This window comes from Tursiops truncatus, chromosome 15 (genome assembly GCF_011762595.2).
Source record: "Tursiops truncatus isolate mTurTru1 chromosome 15, mTurTru1.mat.Y, whole genome shotgun sequence".
Classification (NCBI taxonomy): domain Eukaryota; kingdom Metazoa; phylum Chordata; class Mammalia; order Artiodactyla; family Delphinidae; genus Tursiops; species Tursiops truncatus.
The window spans coordinates 20,219,169-20,244,658 of record NC_047048.1 but is presented as its reverse complement, the minus strand read 5'-3'; the positions used below and the strand labels follow the sequence as shown (position 1 = coordinate 20,244,658).

Genomic DNA, 25,490 nt, shown 5'->3' with positions numbered 1-25,490 from the left:
TCGGCCTGCGCACGCGCAGCTAGAGACCGCAGAGCAATGGAGCGAGGCCAGCTAGCGGAGAGCCGAGCTATGGATGAGACCGCAGACCGCCCAGAGCGGAAGTGGAGGAGCAGCCGGAAGTGGCCGGAGTCTGAGGCGGAGAGACAGGCGGACAGACTTTGACAGGAGTCGGAGCTGCGCAGGGGGGTTGGTGGCCATGGAGTTGGGCGAGCTTCTCTACAACAAGTCCGAGTACATCGAGACGGTGCGCGTGTCCAGACATCTGCCCTCCCCTCTCCAAGCCTGCATCCCCTGAGGCCGCCGTCTCCATCCTGTCCCTGCCCCACCCCAGGTCCCTTTGGCGTTTAGTCCGAGATTACGCAGTGAGAGTTCATGTATGGTCTGGCTTCGTTATGCATTCCTTGCATGGCCAGTTTAGGCTTTTTAAAATTTATTCCTGATTTCCTCGTAGAGATAAAACGCCTTGCAGAAAGCAGGACAGGTCTCATCCATCCTGATAATTACAGCTCTGGGCTTCAGGCCTTTAAAAAAAATTTTTTTTGTAAACTAACGTGTCATAATTTATTACTACGTGCTAAAGACTGTTAGGTTCTTTTTTGTTTGTTTGTTAGGTTCTTTATAGTCAATACAAACTATATGTAGATGTGTGTTAATTGCTCGAAACCGGGTTAGTGCTCAGTCAGCATTACCCTTTATTTTTTCATTGAATTCTCACAACTCTATGCTATTGGTAAAGTCATTATCCTGTTTTTAGGGCTGTAAAACCGAAGTGTAGAAATGAGAGTCGCTGCCGCTAGGCTATAGACGTACCACGTCCAATTTCTGGGTCTGTTCCTTGAATCCCTAAGTTCCTAATTCATCCTTGCTTTTTTGATATCCTGACACATTCCACTGCAGACGACACCCCATTGCAAGTCCTTTTCTCTCCAGTATGAGCTTTCTTGATGGAAACCTGTAGCCCAGAACCCACTCAGTTTGCTCACCTCGTTTTTCTGCTCTTTCCTTTCAGGCATCTGGGAACAAAGTTAGTCGCCAGTCTGTACTGTGTGGAAGTCAGAACATCGTTCTCAATGGCAAGGTAAGGGACGGAGCCAGCTCCGGGATGCGTATTTCTGCTTTCTTTCCACTGATTATCACATTAGCAGGGCAGATGAAATGTTGTCCCCAATTTATTGCTATATATGCTAAAATTCTCTCTCTCTTTTTTAATGCTCCAAATTGGATTTATTGAATACAAAAAATATGCAGTAAAAGGAGGCAACAGAAAGCCTTTTTCCTGTTATTCCAGGCACAAAATACAATGACACCTAGCACTGAAATTATTGGACAGTATTGTAGTGTGTCCTGTATTACTGGACACAAAACATAAATAGACAGCACAGTATTTTAGTGTAGAAACTAAAGTGATACTGATATAATTATCTGTTTACTAATTAATGATTCATTATTAACTGAAACTTAAAATTAATTTGAGAATTGGGAAAGGTAACTAAAATCTGAAATGCATTTGAAAAATGGAATGTGAAAGGCTCAGAATCTTGTAGTCTGAATAAACTGAAATAGCACAGAGATGAGCATAAACCTGGGATAATATTAGAACACTTTAGAACCAGAGAAAGTATCAAAATATATTTGAGCTTGACAAACACTGAAGTCCATAGTTTCTTCCTGCCATTAGGAGCACTCAATTTTCCTTGAAATATTAAATCTGTAACTTCTAGAGGTAAAATAATCTCATTGTAATCAAAAGATCACAGATATTTTCAGTAGAGACACAATTACTGTGTCTGTTACCCCATCATACCATGAGATTTAATAGAAAAGAAATAGAGTTTGGTAGTTAGATATAATTAGTAATTATAGATACACTGTTTTAGTACAAAATTAGAAAATTCAGTTAACTCCACCTGACTCGTTAGCAAATATGTGGAGTTTTCTTTGAAATCCTTCAGCTAATTCCAAACCATTTTCTGTGATTTTGTAGGGAAGATGTGTGTGTGTGTGTGTGTGTGTGTGTGTGTGTGTGTGTATTTATGACAAAATTCGCCACTTTAAGCACTTTTAAGTATACAGTTCATTGACATTAATTATATTCACAGTGTTGTGCAATCATCACCACTATATCTATTTCTAAAACATTTTCACCACTCAGACGGAAGCTCTGAACCCATTAAGGAATAACTCTCATCCCCTTTCCTCCCAGACCCTGGTAACCTCAATCTACTTTCTGTCTCTATGAATGTGCCTATTCTAGATATATGTCATTTAAGCACAGTCATGCAAGATTTGTCCTTTGGGCTGGCTTATTGCACTTAGCATAATGTTTTCAAGGCTCATCCACACGTATCAGAATTTTATTCCTTTTCATGACGAATATTCCATTGTATATATGTATATTTTGTTTATTTATTCATCTGTTGATGGACACTTGGATTGTTTCTACCTCTCCACTATCGTGAGTATTGCTGCAATGAACATTGGCATACAAGGATGTATTTGAGCTCTGTTTTCAGTTATTTATTACATACCTAGGGGTGGGGGTGTCTGGGTCATGTGGCAGTTCTATTTTTCAGCTTTGCGAAGAACTGCCAAATTGCACCATTTTACGTTCCCACCGCAATGCAAGAGAGTACCAATTTCTCATGAACACTTGTAATTTTCTGGGTTCTTTTTTTTTTGGATGTGTATATGAAAGGTATTCAATATTTCATTGTGTGTTTTTTTCTTAATTAGTTACTTTATTTATTTTATTTTTGGCTGCGTTGGGTCTTTGTTGCTGTGCGCGGGCTTTCTCTGGTTGCGGCGAGCGGGGGCTACTCTTCATTGCGGTGCGCGGGCTTCTCGTTGTGGTGGCCTCTCATTGTGGAGCATGGGCTGTAGGTGTGTGGGCTTCAGTAGTTGTGGCACGTGGGCTCAGTAGTTGTGGCTCATGGGCTCTAGAGCTCACGTTCGGTAGTTGTGGCGCACTGGCTTAGTTGCTCCGCGGCATGTGGGATCTTCCCAGACCAGGGCTCAAACCTGTGTCCCCTGCATTGGCAGGCGGATTCTTAACCACTGCACCACCAAGGAAGCCCCTCATTGTGTTTTTTTTTTAATTAATGTTTTATTGGAGTATCATTGATTTACAATGTTGTGTTAGTTTCTGCTGTACAGCAAAGTGAATCAGCCATCCATATACATATATCTACTCTCTGCTAGATTCCATTCCCATATAGGTCATTACAGAGCACTGAATAGAGTTTCCTGTGCTATACAATAGGTTCTTATTAGTTATCTTTTATATATATAGTAGTGTAATTTGCATTTCCCTAATGTCTAATGATGATGAACATCTTTTATCTTATTGGCCATTTGCATATCTTTGGAGAAATATCTATTCAGTCCTTTGACCATTTTAAAATCTTGTCTATTTGTTGTTGAATTGTAGGAGTTCTTTATATTCTGGGTGTTAAATCCTTATCAGATTTATGATCGCAAATATTTTCTACCATTCTGTAGGTTGTCTTTTTACTTTCTTGATAATGTTCTTTTTACTTTCTTGATAATGTTCTTTGATGCACAAGAGTTTTTAATTTTGATGAAGTCCAGTTTATCTATTTCTTCTTTTGTTGCTTAAGTTTTTGATGTTGTATATCTAAGAATCCTTGCCAAACCCAAGATCATGAAGATGTACTCCTGTGTTTTCTTCTAAGAGTTTTATGGTTTTAGCACTTGTATTTAAATGGTTGTTGATCCATTTTGAGTTAATTTTTGCATATGATGTGAGGTTGGGGTCCTAATTAATTAATTTTGGGGGGGGGTGGAATTCTACTTGTCCCAGCACCACTTGTTGAAGAGATTGTTCTTTCCCCATTGAATGGTCTTGTCATCCTTATAGAAAATCATCTGGCCACAGATGTATGGGTTACTTTCTGCACTCTCAATTCTATTCCATAGTTGATATATCTGTCCATATGCTAGTTCTACACTATTTTGGTTACTGTAGACTTCTAGTAAATTTTATAATCAGGAAATATGAGTCTTCCAACTTCTTCTTTTTCAAGATTGTTTTGGTTATTCGGGGCCCTCTTTCTTTTTTGAAAGGTGTTTTATTTGGCAATATTTGGTGCACACAGAAGACTGATATGTGATATATATGTTATGAAGCATAAAAATTAAATCAACACCATGAACCCACCACCCAACTGAAGAACTGGAACATAATCAATGCATAATAATACAGTACAGCCTGAAGTTCCTCTCCCATTTCTTTCTTCTACCTCCTTCCAAGAGGATACCACTATTCTGAACTTTTTCTTATAAATTCTTTATTTTTCAAAACAAAATTTTTACCACATATGTGTGTATTTCTAAATAATATATATTGTTTAGCTTTACTTGGTTTTCTGTGACTTACTATTTTTACTCTCAGTTATTGTAATAATGACAATAGAAAACATATATTACATTTAGTAAGTAACATCATTCTCAGCTTAGTTTCTAAGATTCATTGTGGTTTATGCATTTTCACTGCTGTGTACAATTCGGTTTATCCCGTCTTTTATAGGTGGATAGTTATTTTGTTTCCAGCTTTTTGTTATTATGAACAATCCATTTTTGTTTCCAGCCCCTGCCCCTTTCAGAACTTTGACATTTCTGTTTTCCATCGGGTGTCACAGTGCCTGCAGGAAGAGACAGGGATCAGATGAGCAAAGAGGACTGGGTGTAAACCAGAATGGTGGGGCCTAGTGAATTGGAGAATACAGGACCTAGCTAAGCTTGGGCTGATTGTTGCCATTGGGAGTGCAGACCTGTACTTGCAGAGCTTCTGATTTTCTCAAAAGAAACTGGAAATCTGGATTTTTTTTAAATGTAAAATGTCCTACTATTCACATAATAGCATCTAATTTAAATGATAAAAATGGCTGCAGAGGCCAGAGAAAACCATTTCTAGGTACAGCCCTCAGACCCCCAACTTGCCACCTCTGCCTTGTCCTTGTTGAGTTCGGTGAAGTCTGCTTTAATACTGTTTTTCTCCCTGAGAGGTCTTTTTAGGCACCTCCTTTCATTTTAACACCCTGTTGCCTCTTTTGTTTTGTTTTGTTTTAAATACAGTACACGGCCTCTCCCGTTGCGGAGCACAGGCTCTGGACGCGCAGGCTCAGCGGCCATGGCTCACGGGCCCAGCCGCTCTGCAGCATGTGAGATCTTCCCGGACCGGGGCACGAACCCGTGTCCCCTGCATCAGCAGGCGGACTCTGAACCACTGTGCCACCAGGGAAGCCCATGTTGCCTCTATTTTTAATCTGACTTCTCTTCTTTAGCTCCATTCTTTATGAGATAGGAAACCAGGGTTTGAATACCACTTGCTAAATTTCTTTGACCATCTGTGATATCGTTTCTTTCTTATGTTTTTTGTGTGTTTGCTTCCTCAGTGGGAATGTAATTTAGGCTGACTGAGGGACTTATATGGATTTTCTTTATTTCTAGATTAAGATTGTTATCTTTACTTAAAACACAATAAAACAATAACAGCCATTACCAAATACTCAGAACTCTTGGTATTCTGTTTTCTTCCAAAAGAAAAATAAGTCATTTTCTCTGATTGTAGATGGAAACACAAGCTGAAAAACAATGATTGAAGTAAATTAAGGATCTCAGATGAAAGAATTATGTACTAGAAATAGACATCTCTCTAAGCTTGAAGAAGATAGCTTTTAAAAACCAAGAGAGGAATTCCCTGGCAGTCCAGTAGTTAGGACTCGGCACTTTCACTGCTGGGGCCTGGGTTCGATCTCTGGTCAGGGAGCTAAGATCCCGCAAGCTGCATGGCACAGCCAAAAAAACAAAAACAAAACAAAACAAAACAAAAAAACCAAGAGGACCTGTAATACTTTACAATCAGCAACAGATGTGAAAATTTCTTTTTACCCATAGAGGTTTTATAGACTGAACATATGTGGGTCAGATTGGTAAACTCTTCCAGGTGTGAGCCCATTTCTTTTTCAGTATCTTCTCAGAGCCTCATGTTCTGGCTAGTGATTTGTCTAAATTCACCTATATTTGAGGTGTTCCCATCTACTTCTCTAGCCTGACCTTCTATCTTGGGCCCCAGACCTTTATTTACAACTGCCTGTTGATCATCCCACAGATTCCACAAACTCAGAATTTCAAAATTGAATTTATCATCTAATCCCCAGAATTGCTTACCCTGTCCTAGATTCTTTTTCTCTTACCCAACATCTAAACAATGACCGAGTCATATAAAATCTCTTCTTTTTTTTTCTTTTTAAATATTTTATAATGGAACATTAAAAAAAATCATTTTTAGGACTTCCCTGGTGGCGCAGTGTTAAGAATCTGCCTGCCAGTGCAGGGGACATGGGTTCAAGCCCTGGTCCGGGAAGATCCCACAGGCCGTGGAGCAACTAAGCCCGTGCGCCGCAACTACTGAGCCTGTGCTTCTAGAGCCCACGAGCCACAACTACTGAAGCCCACGTGCCTAGAGCCGAGCCCGTGCTCCACAACAGGAGAAGCCACCGCAATGAGAAGCCCGCACACTGCAACGAAGAGTAGGCCCCGCTCACCGCAACTAGAGAAAAGCACACACACAGCAACAAAGACCCAACGCAGCCAAAAATAAAATAAATAAATTTATTTTTTAAAAAATCATTTTTATTTAGGTATATTACATACAATAAAGTGTACCCATTTTATTTTATTATTATTTTTTTTTTGTGGTACGCGGGCCTCTCACTGTTGTGGCCTCTCCCGTTGCGGAGCACAGGCTCCAGACATGCAGGCTCAGTGGCCGTGGCTCACGGGCCCAGCCGCTCCGCGGCATGTGGGATCTTCCCAGACCGAGGCACGAACCCATGTCCCCTGCATCGGCAGGTGGACTCTCAACCACTGTGCCACCAGGGAAGCCCAAGTATACCCATTTTAAATATGCAGTTTGAAAAGGTTTGGCTGATGGGGACATCTATGCAACTAGTACCACAGTCAAGATATAAAATATTTACATCACCCTAGTTTCCTTGTGTCCCTCTGCAGTCAAGCCTTCTTCTAGCTTTGCCCAGGTAACCTATGTAAAATGAATAGAGGTTAGTTTTGCATTTTCTCAAGTTTCCTGTAATTGGAATCATGTACTTTTTGGGGTGGGGGGGGTCAGCTTCTTTCCCTCAGCATAATGTTTTTGAGATTTATCCATGTTGTTGGATATATTCATGGATTAGTAGTTCATTACTTTCTATAGATGAGCAGTATTGTTATGGAACTTTTAGGACACATTTAAGAGTAGAGAGAACAGGGCTTCCCTGGCGGCGCAGTGGTTGAGAGTCCGCCTGCCGATGCAGGGGACATAGGTTTGTGTCCCGGTCCGGGAAGATCCCACATGCCGCAGAGCGGCTGGGCCCGTGAGCCATGGCCGCTGAGCCTGCGAGTCCGGAGCCTGTGCTCCGCAATGGGAGAGGCCACAACAGTGAGAGGCCCGCGTACCGCAAAAAAAAATAGAGTAGAGAGAACATATAATGAGTCCCTATATACTCATTCACCAGCTTCTACAATTAGCAATATTCTGGCATTCTTGCTTCATCTCTATACTCACCTGCCAAGTTCAAACCAATTTTGGAGTGGAATATTTTAAAGCAAATTGCAAGCATAATATTATTTTACCCATAAATATTTCAATGTGTATCACTGATATTTAAAGGCTTTAAAAAATGTATAGAGGACCGTTATTATATTTTTTAAAAAGCCAGTCATTCCCTAATATCATCTAATCTAATCCTCAGTCCATGTTCAGTCTTTCCATTATCTTTTTCTTTTGGCTGCGTTGGATGTTCGTTGCTGTGCCCGGAATTTCTCTAGTTGCGGCGAGTGGGGGCTACTCTTCATTGCGGGGTGCAGGCTTCTCTTTGCGGTGGCTTCTCTTGTTGCGGAGCACAGTCTCTAGGCATGTGGGCTTCAGTGGTTGCAGCACGCAGGCTCAGCAGTTGCAGCACACGAGCCCTAGAGCGCGCGGGCTTCAGTAGTTGCAGCGCGCAGGCTCTAGGGCTTGCGGGCTTCAGTAGTTGTGGCACATGGGCTCAGTAGTTGTGGCACACGGGCTCTAGAGCGCAGGCTCAATAGTTGTGATGCATGGGCTTAGTTGCTCCATGTGGAATGTTAGTTGCGGCATGTGGAATGTTCCCGCACCAGGGATTGAACCATGTTCTCTGCATTGGCAGGCGGATTCTTAACCACTGCGTCACAAGGGAAGTCCCTCCATTATCTTAAGATGTCTTTTTACAGTTGGCTTGTTCAAATCAGGATCCAGACAAGGTCAGGTACACATTACTGTTTGGTTGATGTGTTTCTTAAGTCTCTTTGAATCTGTAACAGTTCTCATTCCCTGCCTCGTTTTTCTCCGCATGCCATTTATATGTTGAGGAAACTGGCTCACTGTCCTGCAGTATTTTCAAATTTCTGAATTTGGCTGATTCTGTTTACACAGTGTTGCTTAATGTGATCTCTGTCCCCCTCTCCTTCCTCTAAATTGGTAGCTAGATCTAAAGGATTGCTCAGATTCCTCTACCTCTGATTTATTTCTCTTTCCCTGATGCACAGCTTTTGCCTTAGGTAAGGCCCACCATCTCGTTTCGCCTTGATCCATCTGAAGGGTCACATCCCCTCCAGTCTTGCCTGCCTCCATTCAGGCTCCAGACTGCTTCCAGAGTAATATTTCTAAAATGAAGCTTCGCTTGTGTTAATCCTGTGCTTAGAATCTTTCATTGATTCGTTATACCCGCTAGGGAAAAACATCTGAACTTCTGTACTCAGCACAGGTAATTCTTCATGATCTGGTCCCTTGCTTACTTTCCCAGCCGCAACCTCAGCCACGTGCACTTTTTTTTTTTAAACCTCATTTATTCAGCAGACATTTCAAGAATGCCTACTCTTTACCAAGCATGGGGCATTAGTTCCCCCCAGTTTCTGGGTTGTGTTATTCAGCCCCTCCTGGCAACCTCTGGGGAAGCCAGATATCACACCTTGCAGTGTAGCACATAATCTAGGTCCAGAAATTGGGAGAGGAAGCAGAACCTCAGTGGGTCCACCTCTGGAGCATGAAGTTGGAGATAGTACTGTTAGGAGATTAGACAAAGGTGGGAACAGCCAGGACTCTCACTGAGCAAGCAGCCAAGGCTTGGGGGCAGGTGGAACCAAGTGCATCTGAGGAGATACACAGACCAGGTCTGCCACAGGTATTCTCAATAAATGTTTGTCCATCCATTGAGTCCTATTCATGGGATAATAAGGGCAAAGCCTGTGATGTACTGGGAACATCTTGAACTGCAATCAGTATTATGAGGGCAATTCTCTTTACCTTAAAAGTTATCCCTTTTGACAGAACAGGTGATTCAGTAGAATATAGCATAACTCTCAAACTGTCTGGTTTCCTACTCTTTTTCATTATGTTTTAGGCTATGTTAGTAGCTTTTTAAAATATGCTTTGTTTTATAGACCATTGTGATGAATGACTGTATTATTCGAGGGGATCTGGCAAATGTAAGAGTTGGACGTCATTGTGTTGTGAAAAGTCGGAGTGTCATAAGGCCACCATTCAAGAAATTCAGCAAAGGGTATGTAATTTAATGACCTGATTCAGTCTTGGGCAAGATGCTGCTACTGGTGGTACTATCCATGCGTTGAGTTGTGGGGGAAGGAGCAGGTCTACGCTATTGTTTGGGACACTAAGTAAGAATTCACCATAATGAACACAACTCTGGTGTTGGTTGTCTTAGTCTAGTTGGTGGTTAGTTGCCAGAAACAATCCACTTGAGCTGGCAAAAGCAAAGGGGGTTCTGATTAAACAGCCACAGGCATATTTGATGGAATTTAAGGGTAGAAAAAGGGGTCAGGCTTCACAAGGGACTAGAACCTGGAACTGGACAGCTAGCCAGAGTCAAGACCACTATTCTGTCTGACTGCCGCTCTGTTACCAAGGTTATACTGTTTCTTAACTGTTCTTCTCTCTGCACTTCTGCTTCCCTCTTTTTTCTTTCAGCTATATCTTCCGGCTTTTCTAATGGAGCCAACCTTGCTGCCTCAGCCCGTTTTTTTACATCACTTCTCCATTTAGGCTTCCAACGGATACCAACCAGAGATTTTAGGTCCTATCAACAAAATGTTGGGAGAGAGAACACCCCCAGTCTAAAAACAGCCCACCCCCAGTCTAAAAACACCCAGTCTAAAAACAGCTTTGACCCAGAGAGCAGGGTCAAGTCAGGCCCCCTGATCTCTCAGTGGGCATAAGGATTGTCTAAGAAAGGGCATGGACAGGGCAGGAAAACCGACCGCTATGCTTGATATGATGGTATTCTCTTTGCCTCTCTCTCGCTTTGCCCTCCTCGTTCCTACCTATGGCACCATCTGCTTTTCATCCAAGAATTCAGCAAGCATTGATTGAGTGCTTTCCTTATGCCAGTCACTAGGTTATAAGCTGGGCATATACAGATGGATCAAATAGGGTCTCATAACCCAGTGTTAGAAGTAAAACAAACTAGTGAATGTAAAAAAAAGAGACAGACTCACAGATATACCGAACTAGTGGTTACCAGTGGGAAGGAGGAGGGGCAAGACAGGGGTAGGGGATTAAGAAGTACAAATTACTACATATAAAATAAATAAGCTACAAGGATATGTTTTACAGCACAGGGAATAATAGCTAATATTTTATAATAACTATAAGTGGAGTATAACCTTTAAAAATTGTGGGTCACTGTGTTGTACACTGAAACTTATATATTGGAAATAAACTATACCTCAATTAAAAATACAACAACAGGGCTTCCCTGGTGGCGCAGTGGTTGGGAGTCCGCCTGCCGATGGAGGGGACACGGGTTCGTGCCCCGGTCTGGGAAGATCCCACATGCCGCAGAGCAGCTGGGCCCGTGAGCCATGGCCACTGAGCCTGCGCATCCGGAACCTGTGCTCTGCAATGGGAGAGGCCACAACAGTGAGAGGCCTGCGTACCGCAGAAAAATAAAATAAAAATAAAAAAACAACAACAATAACCTAGTGATAGAAAGAATTACGTAAACAGAAAGCTACTATAGAATGTGATGCTGTAACGTGATAGCCACTATAGAATGGGATACTCCTGTCAATGGGGCATGAACATGGTTAGGGAGGAACAGAGAAGAGGGCAGCTAACTCAGACTACCATACCTGGGTGTATATCATGCAGGAATCGTCCTGCATTTCCCATAGTGATGTTGGGCTCCAGGCTTTTATTATGTACAGGAATTGGAGCAGGGAGTCATTGTAAATCATATGAAATTTAGATGAAAGCATTTGCTCATTAGCTCAGAAGGCTATTTTTTTTTTTTTTTGGCCGTGCTGTGTGGCATGTGGGATCTTAATTCCCTGACCAGAGATCGAACCCGGGCCCCCTTCAGTGGAAGCGCAGAGTCTTAACCACTGGACCACCAGGGAAGTCCCTCAGAAGACTGTTGAGGGGAGGGGACTTCCTTGGTGGTCCAGTGGGTTAAGATTCTGTGCTCCCAATGCAGGGGCCCCGGGTTCGATCCCTGGTCAGGGAACTAGATCCTGCATGCATGCTGCAACTAAGAAGTCCACATGCTGCAACTAAAGATCCCATGTGCCACAACTAAGACCCAGTGCAGCCAAAATATTAATAAATATTTTTTAAAATTAAAAAAAAGGACTATTGAGTGGAAATCAGAAAACCCTGTGACACCTTTTCATGGTTTCATACAGTGACTGATGCTCTGCTAGAGTTGTTGACTCCACCTCCTGATAAAGGCATTATTGGGCTGGATATGGTCCAGGAAGAGGACTGAGAATGAATAAGAAGCTTATTGGTGAATGGAGGGAAGTGTAAATTAGAATAGTCCACATGAGAAATATAGAAATATGAAAGTGTAAATAGCAACACGTGAATAGAAGGTGAATGTCGATTTCCTCCCCTGTATATCTCAATACCAGGACCAGCTGATAGTATAAAGTTTGGAGTTTTTAATTTAAAATTAAGGAGTTGATAGTACTGTTGTAGACTATGATAAGATCAAGGAATCCATTGCCACACAAGGGGTCCAGACCAAAAATGCAAATGAATTAAGGAAGATTTAAATAAAGTATAGGTCTGTGGAGGACAGGTATCATCTCTGACAAAATATTCCTGATAAAATAGAACACAGGACTGGAAAGAGCCAGTGAGCATCCAGCTGCTTTATATTAGTTCTAGTCCAAATATTTTACATCCCAAGGTACCGAAATTTCTTGTAAATATGATCACAGACCACAGTCAATGACATTTGAGGAGTCCTGGAGAATGGGAATGATGTCACAAGTCTGGAGAAAGCCGACTGACTCCTTAAGTCCTGGCTTAAATGTCACTTTCAATTACTTAACCTCCAGTCTGAGTAAAGTCTCTGTTATATGCGCTCATAATGTTATTTTTCCTCTGTAGCACTTATCACAGTTGTAACTAATTACTTATTTAATCATTTATTTAGTCTCTCTTTTCTTCTCTTGTTTGTAAGCTCCATGGGCATGATTGCATCCCTTTTGCTCACCATTGTATTCCCCAGTTCCTAGCACAGAGTCTGGCATATAGTAGACTCTCAATAAAACCAGTCAGTATATAAATTTTTAGCATGTTGAGAATTATATCCCATGAACCTCACATCAGTCCCCTGAAGGATTATAGAGCAGATTAATGAAAATGTGATCTGTGGGCATTTTCAAAGGAGGCAAGAATGAGCAAAACATTCATTTGTTTTTATTTGGTGCCAGATTTTTTAGCTTTGAAGGTTTTGCTCTACTGTTCTGCTATTTCCTTTCAAATTTCCTTGGTCTAATATTTCTGATTTCGATTTAGTAGTCACATGCATCTTCTTCAACATTATAGAATTCGTTAAGCCTGAGGATTCTTTCCTTGCTAGGAACAGTCTTATTAAGAAAAGACGATGGAGTTGAGATTACGATCTTTAGTTCTATAAACCTTGACCAAAAGTATATCACCTTGACCTTTCTTTGTTCATCTTCTTTTTATTCTATAGCGTTGCATTTTTTCCTCTACATATTGGGGACCATGTCTTTATTGAGGAAGATTGTGTGGTCAACGCAGCTCAGATTGGCTCTTACGTTCACGTTGGCAAGAACTGTGTGATTGTGAGTATGGTGACTTGGCTGGCTGAGCAGCCTCACTCTCTCTCTAGCTCGTGTCCCTCACATCAGTGGGCTTCTGCTTCTGTCATCAAGCAGGGTAGAAGTCCTTTCTGGTCTACTGGTCTATCAGAATTATTACTGAATTTGGAGTTTTTCCTAGGCATTAATAATCATGGCTAACCTTTATGGAACCTCTTCCATATGACGTTAAACTCTTATCTTTGATTATTTCATTTAATTCTCACAACCATCCAAGGATACTAGGTACTGTTATTATCCCTGTTTTCAGGTGAGGAGACTGAAGACCTTCGATATTAGGGGATTTGACAAGGCTAGTAAATGGTAGTGCTGGGATTTGAACCCTAGTGGTATGAATAGCCATGCCGCTATGTGACCTACCTGTTGCTTCACCTCAAGAATCTTACAGTCTGGTGGGGGTGAGGGGATCTTGAAGGGTGCATCAAAATTGGCTCCTAGACCAGAGGAGAATGAGTGTTTCAGGGAAGACATTGGCATGTGTAAGGGTCAAAGTCACCAATGGGCATGACGTTAAGGGAGCTGCACGTAGTTCAGGGTGCTGGGTTTGCCAGGTGCGAGGGGGCCCCTCCCTCAGCAGAACCTGTAGGACCCTGGTCCACAGGTGCCTCGATATCAATTTGTTTAACCCAACCAAGGCTTTCCAAGGCTGAATTTCTTGGTATTTCATAGATGAAGAGGTTGATTTCAGTTAGGATTTCTGAGACCATCCTGAGTAAGAATGTTAATGATCAGAGCCAAACTGCCTAAATTTTCAGGGAAAATGTCTCCTACATTTTATGTTTGTCCCTCAGATTCTGGGAAAAGCCAAGACCCCTTTCATACATTTAAATGGCCACTCCCCTTAATTTAGAGTCAGTTCTCTGCTCTGGATAAGACTAGGACCCTAAAGTATCAGAAAACCTGCAGAAGCCATGCAGTCACATTCCAGGAGCCATGAGGGCACAGCAAAGGTGGACAGTGCAATGGAGAACCCCACTGCTGAGAAAAACATTCCAGTCTGACTTGTTACTCAGAATTAAGGGGAGAAGTTGTTTTGCCAAATATTCTTCTCCAGGGGAGTCCCTTAGTATGTATTAGAGACAGAATGTCTGTGGTTCGGGCTGACGTTGAGAAAAGGGAGAAGAAATCCATCCTCTCCCCTCACTCTGACTGTTTGACCAAAGCTGGCTTTCCAAGCCACAGCTGGGTTTTCCTGATATTTTCCTCAGCAATGTGAAGACATCACCATAGTAGCCTAGTCCTTTAGCCCCAGAGCCAAATGTCTGAACGGTTAAAATCCAAATGCTATTCCCACAGCTTAGGGAATTCTAGTCCTATTGTTAGGTGCTCTGCTTTTTGTATCACTTTTCAATACATCAATTCATGGTATTGTCATTGTTCAGTATTGACAGGGCTTATTTGCTGAGCCTTTAAAAATTCCCAAGTAATCTAAGGAGAATGATCCTTTGAGAATCTCAGAGCTAGCAGGAACTCATTTATAGTCCAACTGTCTTCATGACACACGGATCCTTCCTGTAGCATCTCATGTGGTAGTCTAACTTATGCTTGGATATGTGAAGGTGTGGGTGTTAATCAGAATTGCCCAAATGTCTGCAGGAAAAGCCTAACAGGCAATATTAATAGGCACTGTTAACCATGCCATGAGTTTTACTTTTGTCTCTAGTCTTGACAGCATCCCTACGGGCTTGGTTTTATATCCTATTTCACAGGATTTAAGTAACTTGCTAAATAACTTGCATAAGGAGATATGGGTAGCTATAATACTAGCAACATGTAGTTCTTAACTCCTTCTTGGAAAGTTCTCCAGGAAAGAATAAAGAAGTAGTTTCAGCTTTTTATCTCCTCAGCTATTGCCAAGCCATTCATGCCTAAGAAGTACCTGCATTTTTTATTCTGCTGCCATGTAATTGATCAGTTTACCCAGAATTCTCTGAAACCCAATTGAGCACATTTCTCTGAGTGGGCAGAATGGCCAACTCTAGAAAGCAGGTGCCCTCAGGCTGTGTGGTGGCTGGTAGTATGCAGTGAGAAGGTTCATTTCCACTGTCCCTCTCTTCCAGGGCCCTGTGTCTGCAGGTCCCTGTCTGTGAATGTGTCCTGCCATATGCAGCACACTCCTTTTACTCAGTGCCCCATGTGCTTAGTCTGAGTTATTAGGAGCTTAGGCGTCATAGGACATCTTTGAGTTAATTTGGGAGTCACCAGGGGAGCTGGCCATCTGCCCGATTTTTGATGTTGCCAATATAATAGGTAATTTGTGGAAGAAAACTTTCCAAGGAGAAAGGAGCTGCAGTCATAACTTGCTTCTGACCTAAAGATGTTGCCCAACTTGGCTGTTACCACCCAACTGGAGACAGCTTAGTTAGCCACTAAAGAAATTCAGACCTTAGAGGTATAAGCTTTTTAAAAAATTCATTTGGCAATCTACCCAGGAGTTCCTGGACTTACATAAGAGTTAGGTATTTAATACTGGGGGAAAATTTGAACACAACCAAATCAAAGTATCTTTCATATTCTTTGGTAAAATCTAAGATCTAGATGGGTTAGCATTATCCTGGTATTTGTTAGGTGTTCCGCATCTTCAGCCACCTGGGGATGTTTTATCAGATCATCTGACCAGAACACAAGTAAACTTATAGACCCGGATGATGTAAATGCAATCTTTCATTTACTCAGCAAGTTGTCTGAGACATAACTTTAACTGTATACAGAAGGCTCTCCTTTCCCTTAAGCCATGAAAGAGATGAAGTTCCCAGACCTTATTTCTTGCCCCCAAAATGCCGTGGGTGATGGCAGAATTGAAAAGTGATGACAGTGGATAAAGTCAAGCATTATGTCCAGCCTAAACCTTCTAATAACTACCACTTACCCATGGGGGAACAAATGAACTAGTAACTTCATATCCAGAAGAATTTGCCAAGACTTTTCCAGTTGGAATTGGCAAAAGAACAAACAGACCTTAAATTGGTAGGTTCAAAGCGAATGTACTGGCTAATATGAAGCAAGGGTACAGAAGTAGATCCTAATTTCATACATAAGTGACTCTGGGGGTTCAGTTGATGTCATGAGAATTAATCCCCTTCCCTTTTTTGTTTTCCTCTGGGAGGCTCTCAGGCAGGTCCTTTCCTCATGGAAACCAGTGGCTGGTCCAGGATTCTGTCCTGTCCTCTAAAATCCCCATTGGAGAGAGCTTTTCCCTGTAGTCCCAGCAGAAGCCCTGACATTGAGATTCATCATCAGCTCATACGCCGATTGCCTAAACCAGTGGCTGTGGCCAGGCTTGGGGTTCATAGTTTGGGATGGGAGGTGAAGCACATGGACTGAGATGGGGATGGGGCGGTATCCAAGGAAAATATAGCTTCTGTTACCAGAAGAAAGGGAAGTGGATGTTGGACAAGCGAAACAACAGATATCCACTAAATTATTAAAAAAAGGAAGAAAGAAAAGTAAACAGAATTCTTGAAGATTGAATTTCATGTAGTATGAAATGCCTAAGGTAGCTTGAACTGTCCCTAGTGTATGACCCCCACCTCAAATTTGTACACACTCACATTTTTACCTCCTGCTTGTCATGTACCACCTGCAATAGGGAATAGTAGCCAAGCCTCTTGTCACTGTCCATGACTATTGTATGATATCATGAATAGAGAAAATATAAATATATTCCACACAGCAGACAAGACAACTTTTACTCCCATTTCCTGGTCTATCTCCTATTAACAAGATTTTAATTTCAGGGGCGCCGGTGTGTGTTGAAAGACTGTTGCAAAATTCTTGACAACACAGTATTACCCCCAGAAACTGTGGTCCCACCATTCACCGTCTTCTCAGGCTGCCCAGGTAACCTTGGGTGTTGATTATTAAAACTCAAGTTTATTTTCTTTCACAAAAGTAATGCATGTGATTTCTATCTCTAACAGTATGTTGATCTAGCTAACTTAAACATTCTCCTGGTACAGAGTACTCAGAAATACTATCTAAAATATAACTAGATAAATCTGTCACCAGCACAGGAAAAGTATGAGGAAGCATGTCTCTCTTGCCTTGGGCTCTGGGTGGAAAAATAAAAAGTGTGTCCAAAGAATTCTATGGCCTTACCTTCACATTGGGTGGGGTTTGAACTTGTACTTCCCGCCCTGCCCAGGAATGCCCTAACTGAAAAGTTACCATAAAACGTGCTCTAAGACAGTGAGAGCTCTAGGACACCTGAGAGAAGCAAATACATTATCTTTTGACCTTTGCCCGTAGGCAAAGCCCTCATGAGCTCAGAGTTCCAAATTACAAACATGTGACGAGACAAAAGCAATCCATGCTCATGCTAGAGAGCTTGGAAAACACCGAAAAGCAAGAAGAAGAAAACCTCACATTTCCCAACCCCCACCTCAAGACAGTCTCTTTTCTTCTACATGTTGTTTTATGCAGTGGAAATCACGTAGCTCATGTAAAGGCACATCACAGATTCACAGATGGAAGATGATATGAAGAGAGAGATTTGACAATATATGATCTCTAACCACTGGGTGGTTTATTTGTTATTCCAATTTTTAAAAATCTCATTATTCAGATCACTGAATGCAAATTTCAAAGATGTACAGAATCATCCACTAGGATTCTTTGGGGGAGGAAATGGGCCATTCTGCTCTTTCATGCACCTCTGTTTGCAAAGGAGGAAGAGACTTTTATTTAGTAATTCTCCCCATAATGAGTTCCCACTGTGAGAAAGTTTAATAGTTCTTAGCAAGTGCTATATCAGCACGGTCTTGGCGATTGTTTTAGGAGTTGTGAGACAAGCATCTGAGCTGAGATGAGAAGTGTATTGCTGACGAAATATCTTAATCTCTTTTAACTTATTCAAAGCCCTTAGAACCAATTTATGGTCTTTGAGCACTGATGGCGTATGGCAGGGAAGCACTGCTAGATACTTGAAATCCAGATAAACACTGTGTGTGGAAGTTCTGCCTGGGACCTTAGAGATCATTGTATAGGTGAGGAAACTGAGGCCTAGGGAGGTTGAGTTGTACGACGTATCGGAGCTAGCTGGGGGAAAGCTTTGACAAGCACTAAAGACTCCTTATTTATTTATTTAAAAAAAAAATTTTTTTTTTTGGCCCCTCGGCTTTTGGGATCTCAGTTCCCCAGCCAGGGATTGAAATGGGGCCACGGCAGTGAGAGCACTGAATCCTAACCACTAGACCACCAGGGAACTCCCAGAGCTCCTTATTTAGAGTTCAGTACTTTTTGCACTGATAGGGTACTTCCCATGTTTATTTTATGTGACTTCACAAACAAATGCTAACCATCTAGATACTGCTGTTGGCAATCTCCCCCTTTAATGAAGAGGCATAGGGTTGCAGGAAAACTAGCATATTTTTGGAAGGCTCCACAGCATGAAACTGAGTCAAAATGAAAGGCAAACCGTACAGAAAGGATCTGGGTTAGGGACCAAAAACTCAGATGTCCACAGGAGCCTGGCAGATCATGTAAATGATTGAAGTAATAGCCTATCATAGCTGTTTAAGAATACAGGCATGATATCATGAGAACTTCTGGTGTTTCATGAGGAGCTCAAAATCTGAATTTTTGTATGGTATTTCTGAATTTTTAATTGTTGAGTACTAATTTTTTTTAGGAGATTAAATACTGTACAGACTAAACATATATTTGGAAATCTGACATGGGCTGCTAGTTTGTAAAAGGTGCCTGTGAGAATTGTGTATCTTTTAAGACCATTTTTTCTATCCTCCTTTCTCTTTGTATATATACAAGAGCATATGTGTGTGTTTTTATATGCGTATGAGTGTATAGGTATGTGTGTTTATATATATATTTGTGTATATAATATGAAACTGTTTTTACATGTATAAACAGAATCATACTCTGTTCTGTTAGGAAACTTGCTTCCTTAACAGTATATCTTGGGCATCTTTTCTTGTCAGTATGATGAGATTCACCTCATGCCTTTTAATAGTTTCATGGTTTTCATTGCATAAATATCCCACAGTATAACTAATCATCCTCTGGCATAATGGATCAAAAGAAGTTGCACCTGGTTTTTCATGATTAGAAACTTTGCTGCATTGATGCTTTCGTACATATATTGTGCAATTGGGCAAGATTATCTGTAGAATAAATTCTTAAAAGTTGGATTATCAGGTCACAGGGTATGAACTTTTAAAAGTTTTGCTAGATACTCCTAAATTGCTCTTCAAACGGTTGTATGAGTTTACACGTCCACCCAGAGTGTGTGAGAGTGCCTCTTTCCTAGAAATTCTTAAATAGGATTCCTGCATCTTTTGTCTTTCTATAGGGTGTTTCTGTTCTACTTCCATTTGTGATTTGAATATATCTAGCATGTCCGGGCCTTGGATTCAGTTTCATTGTATGAATAGCAGGGCAGTTTCTTCCCTCAAGAGCTCTTACCTTGGCTTGCCCAGCAGGCGTCACCCCAGAATCCAGGGGATGGACGAATCCTTGCCTGGAACAACGTCTGATGTAGTCAGATTTGCCTTAACTTTTCAGGTTATGCCATGATGTACTAACCTCTTTTACCTGGAATATATTTCTCTCTTTTTTTTAATTTTTTTTTTTTTTTTTACTTTTTTATTTTTGGCTGCATTGGGTCTTCGTGGCTGTGCGCGGGCTTTCTCTAGCTGCAGCAAGTGGTGGCCACTCTTTGTTGCGGTGCGCAGGCTTCTCATTGCGGTGGTTTCTCTTGTGGAGCACAGGCTCTAGGCATGTGGGCTTCAGCAGTTGTGGCTCGTGGGTTCAGTAGTTGTGGTTCGCGGGCTCTAGAGCACAGGCTCAGCAGTTGTGGCGCACAGGCTTAGTTGCTCCGTGGCATGTGGGATCTTCCCGGACCAGGGCTTGAACCCGTGTCCCTGCATTGGCAGGAGGATTCTTAACCACTGTGCCACCAGGGAAGTCCCTGGGATATATTTCTGCATTTTGGGAAAGTATTAGTTGTTTCTCTCACACACACACAAATTCACATCATCTTGAAGATGTGGTCAGTGGAAATATTCTGTTAGCACCAAAGATGGAAAACGTAGTATTTAGACATTCATGACTAAAGAAAGGAGACTTCTAGAGGTTTCAACAGAAGTCAGAGCTGCATGTGGGCCTCCTCCGGCTCCTCGTGGTTGACCAGGTCTTTCTTTCCCCAGGACTCTTCTCAGGGGAGCTCCCAGAATGTACCCAGGAGCTGATGATTGACGTCACGAAGAGCTACTACCAGAAGTTTTTGCCCTTGACACAGGTCTAATGTCTCTGCCTTGTGTCTCAAATTCGCTTGAGCTCTAAGATGAACTTGGGGACAAAGTGAGCCGGTCAGCATCTACAAAGAGCTCTTGTGTCTTTGACACCTGCCGCCCTCTTTCTTTCTTTTTTTTTTGGTTTAATTCTTTAGAGTTTCTCAATCCTCCCAGGCTCTAAGCTCTTAAGACTTAATAACAGAACGTCTAGAGGAGTTGTCTCCAAATGCTGTGCTTAAACCGTATCTATTAACAGTCACTCCGTACCGTTATGTGTGGAACATGGACTCATCTGTTTCCAGCACTGCCACCCCTTGGTCCTGTGGGTGGCTGGATGGAGCAGTGCATTCTGTCCCAGTGGGGAGGTTGTGATGCTCTTGAGCTGCCCATGGCCATGAGCTACCACAGTGAGCTCTGCTCACAGGGATCATTCAGCTTCCCTGCTGCTCACACATTTGACCAGTTGCCACAGCTGCTGATAATCTGGAAAAGTGTTTTGCGACTTTTCAGAGCCCAGATTCCTGTTGGCTACTAAAACTTGAAGGGAGGGTAGTTAGTATTTCTCTTCTTTCCAGAGTGACCTGAACTGTCATTTTAATTCAGGGTGACTAATAAAAGACTTTCTAGCATCTATTCTAGGGCCTTGGCTTTCACTAAAAGGGGGGCCCTTAGTGTCCAGATTTTATTTTTGCAAGGTCCCAGGTTTGAGTCTCCCACGTGGGTGGACTAGTCTGGCAGCCACTCCTTGCCTCATGGTGTTTGGGGACAGCAGTATATGCCTTATTTCACTGGAGATGTAGCATTTGTGACACTTGCTCCCTGGCCTAAAACCATTCAACCCACCCTTTCTTTGCCATAACCTCACAGTTCAGACCAAAATATCTGTACTTGGGCCCAATCTCATATGTACATGGGGGCCTCTTAAAATCATTCTGGGGGCACAGAGCCCCAAGGAGTAAACGAAGTTGGCAGGGCCGTTCTTATCTTCTGGATAATAGCACAACCCTTCCTGTTCCTCTCTGGCCTCTTGGCTTAGTAGGAAGATATAGGAGTGAAGACCTGAGAAGGCTGGTCTTGCTTGAAGCCCTGATGCTGCTGTGAATGGGGTAGGACAGTTTAGCCTTGAAGGTTAGTATCTAGCAGCAGCTGTCTTGACTTAATATCTGGTTATGGGGTTTGCAAAAAGAGCTGTATGTAGTCATCTCTGCTAGTTCAATGTAAAACTGCTTTCTGGTTTGTCACTTTTTATGTTTGTACATTAGAAGATTGACACATGAAACAAGTCACTTGAAGGTGATCACTGTCCACCTCCAGCGATGGCAGCCTCTCGTGGGCACTTCACTGTGTGCCTGGTGCCCTTCTGCGGGCTTTATATTCACTTGCCTACCTAGGGCTCACACCAACCCTGTAAGCTGGACGTTATCCCCACTTTACTGATGAGGAAAAAATTCAAAGATATTAGATAACTTGTTCCAGTCTTCGTGGTGAAGAAGTGGCTGACCCAGAAGTCACATACATGTGTGCATGTCTGCCTGGCTCTGCAGCCCACGCTCTTCAGGTCTGCCCTGGTACGATGGGGCAGTCTGCTGTGTCCTGATACCAGCAGTCCGTGATGGTTGCAGGTTTTTGGGGAGCCATATCCGCCAGCTCCCTTCCCCTTTTGTGCCACCAAAAAGGTGGATCTTGTAGTTGGCAGAGTTTAGATGTGCCCTAGGCTAACCTCTTGCTTCCTAGAGAAATCTTCCAGGGCGTGTCTGACAGATTCCCTTCCAGCCTGTGTTTGAATACCTGCAAAAGGAAGCTTGCCACTTTATACGACTAACTGTTCGTTTTCTTTTTAAATTTATTTATTGAGATATAACTGACATATAAGCTTTTGACTGTCCATTTTGTTGGTGAACAACCAAAATTAAGAGAAAATGGGGTCTTTTTTTTCTGAGTATTTTAAAAATCTTTAAGTAATTTGAGTACATGATTCCAAAAATCCAGTCCAGTTAGTAAAGAAGGGACCTACAATGAAGTAGATTTTCCCAACCCAGAATCCAGTCCCATGTTCTACTTCCCAGGGACAACTACTCAGAACAGTTTTGTGGGTTTTTTTGCGGTATGCAGGCCTCTCACTGTTGTGGCCTCTCCCGTTGCGGAGCACAGGCTCCAGATGCACAGGCTCAGCGGCCATGGCTCACGGGCCCAGCCGCTCCGCGGCATGTGGGATCCTCCTGGACCGGGGCACAAACCCGCGTCCCCTGCATCGGCAGGTGGACCCCCAACCACTGCACCACCAGGGAAGCCCTCAGAACAGTTTTTTTCTTTTCTTTTCTTTTTTTTTTTTCAGAACAGTTTTTGATCTGTCCTACCAGTGGTTAGTCTGCGCTTGGCACAAGCAGATATACACATACACACCAACCTCCGTATTCATACAGATGCGAGCACATGCTAGATGTGCTGTCCTGCACCTTGCTGCTTTTACTTAACAGTACCTTAGAGATTGTTCCATTTTGACACAGACAGGTGATAAAAATAACAACTGTTAACGTTTATGGTGTTTACCATGTACCAGGTACTCTTCTGAGTTCTTACCTTTGTTAGTTCCTTTAATCCTCACAATAACCGTGAGGTAGGTCCAGTTTTCCTCCCGAAGGAACAGAGGTAAAGTAAATTGCCCACACTTCTACAGCTAAGGTGATGGTGAATCCAGGCATTCTGGCCCTAGAGCCCATACTTTTAATCATTATGCAGGAATCCCTCCATGTTCTAATACCTTTCATTGCCCAAATTGGATCATTTGACCAGCCCTTGCTGTACAGAAAGCATTTTCAGGCAGGCAAGGAAAAGGGGGTTGGGGATGGGTATTGTTGACCCATCCGGCAATGTCTGCCACAGGCAGGAAACCTAATGCTCCCTCTGAGAAGACTGTCTTCTTGCTGTGGGCCCTGTTGTCTTGCAGCTACAATTGTGATCTGACTAGTTAAATGGGAGCCAGTTTCTTGGGAGAATTATCCTGCTTGCAGTCATTAAATTGCATCATACAGTTCTATACCACATGGTTGCACTCTATAAAGGAACACAGAAACTAGATTAGACAAAAATCCAATTAGAACGCTTGTTGCAAGTGGCAGAAATCCAGCTTGAACCAATTTAAGCAAAATAAGGGGCTTTATTGGCTTACACAACAAATCACGGAAAAGACTAGCTTGAGAAGCAATGTAATGTGAACCCTGGGCAAGTTAATTAATCTGTCTATGCCCTCCCATTGTAAGCTGTACAGTAGGAGTGACAGTAGCACCCCATAGAATTGGAATGGATTAAATGAGGTACTGCATGTAAACATTGTGGGCAGTTCCTGGCACTTAGAAGCACCCCATAAGTGATAACTTATCATTGCATGGACAACTATATGCAAGGATTTAAACCGCATCAGGGCTCTTTGCTTTTATATCTTTTTCACCTTCACATTAGTAGTGGTATAGATTGGGCTGCGAACCATCAAAATACAGAAGATTATTTGAATATGAAAGAGAAGGTTATTTTTCACTCACCTAACAGTGCAGCAATAGGCAGGTGGTCCAGGGAAATGTCATCAGGCACCCAAGTTTCTACTGTCTTGTCATGTGGCCACATTTAGCTGCCAGAGAGGCTGTAAATTTAGTGTCTAGCTGAGCAGCCAAAACTCTGAGGAGGGAGGTTCTGGTAGTAGAAGGAGAGGGAGAGAGTGGACGTGGGGAGACAGCAAGCCGGCCCCCCCAGGCCTGTGTGTTGGCTTCCTTTTCTGCTGCTGCAAGTGGGCTTTCTCCATGCATCAGGGCATGTGGCAGCTTACAGCTCCAGATTTGCATCCTTCCAGCTTGGTGACCCTGAAAGAAAGGTTTCCTCCCTCCAGTTCTAATTTGGAAAATTCCAGAGAAAGGTTCTTACTGGTTTGTCGTGAGCCCACTGTGGCCAATAGTGTGTGGCCCTATGATTAACCTGATCTGGGTCATGACCTTTCTTCCATCCCTGCATTGTAGAGAAACAGCAGAGCTCATTTCCAAAACAAGGTGCTGGGAAGACAAAAACAATGGCTACTACGAATAGCCAAGGAGTCTATAATTATGGACTGATACTGTGTGAAAGTGTGTTGACAGTTGTGTGTATCCTAGGAAAAGCCAGCTGGACTCTGTCTCCATGGTGGCTCTCACCCCAGGGACAATCTCTCACCAGACAATTACTTTATAACCCCAGAGAAGAGAGTCGCTTTGTCCTCAGAATACTCCTAGAAGAGTGGAGATGGAAGAGACCTTGGTTGGGACTCTTTCCAGTTGGCTTAGGGCAGAGAGGGGATTATTGGCTCATGTAGCTGATAAGGCCAAGTCTAGAGCTGCCCTTGTGCTGGATCCCAGCACTCACAAAAGCGTCGTCAGGGACCTGTCTCTTCAGCTCTTGACTTCGCTTTTCTCTGAGTTGGCTTCATTCTCAAGCCTTCACAATGTGATGCTGCAGCTCCAGTTATTGGTAGAAAGAGCTCCCCTTCTCTGACAGAACCCCTGGACCTGGCTCTCACTGGTCCAGATTGGAGGTATCCAGCCTCAAGTAACCACTGTGGCCAGGAAGATGGAATACACTGATCGGCTGGGCCTGGGGCACATACCCACATGGACTGAGAGTTGGTGCCTGGTGGCTGTGGTGGGGGTGATTTTACCAGAAGAGGAGATGAATGGGTGCCAGGCAGTAAAAATCATCAGGTGTCTAGTTCAGACCTTTTCCCCTTCTCCAGATGTCTTCTTTGCCCAGCCTTATCCCCTGCCCAATCTCTCACTACTCTTGGTCTTAGGGAGTACCTCCTGAGGGGTACCTGGGCCTGGACTGGGGGCACAGAGAGGATGTTGCTTAGCCAAAGTGGAGTGTTCAATAAAGAGCCATTTGGAGGATGCTCCTCTGCCTGGAGCTGCTTCCTCATGGGCCCCATAGCACCTTATGGAAGGGCCCTTGTCAAGGTCTCGGTAGAATTCTAGCTACGTACCTGTGCTCTTGTCTGAGTGCATGCTATCTGTGAGCTCCTGAGGAGGCAGG

General features: G+C 42.8%; 1 protein-coding gene across 1 annotated transcript; it reads left to right on the top strand.

Annotated features, from left to right (window-relative positions):
• Nucleotides 1-99: 99 nt before the first annotated feature.
• Nucleotides 100-21,074, top strand: DCTN5 (dynactin subunit 5). The gene is made up of 6 exons (XM_004320770.4): nucleotides 100-244; nucleotides 1,010-1,078; nucleotides 9,481-9,599; nucleotides 13,044-13,155; nucleotides 16,929-17,031; nucleotides 20,355-21,074. Exons 1-6 carry the CDS (start codon nucleotides 197-199, stop codon nucleotides 20,450-20,452), a joined length of 549 nt encoding a protein of 182 aa, XP_004320818.1. The 5' UTR covers nucleotides 100-196; the 3' UTR covers nucleotides 20,453-21,074.
• The last annotated feature ends 4,416 nt before the right edge of the window (nucleotides 21,075-25,490 follow it).

Excerpts from the sequence above, each read along its gene's own strand:
- DCTN5 (XM_004320770.4), top strand. The coding sequence starts at position 197 with ATGGAGTTGGGCGAGCTTCTCTACAACAAGTCCGAGTACATCGAGACG. Across the intron at positions 1,079-9,480 it reads ACATCGTTCTCAATGGCAAG|ACCATTGTGATGAATGACTG; the intron begins GTAAGGGACGGA and ends TTTGTTTTATAG. Across the intron at positions 13,156-16,928 it reads TTGGCAAGAACTGTGTGATT|GGGCGCCGGTGTGTGTTGAA; the intron begins GTGAGTATGGTG and ends TTTTAATTTCAG.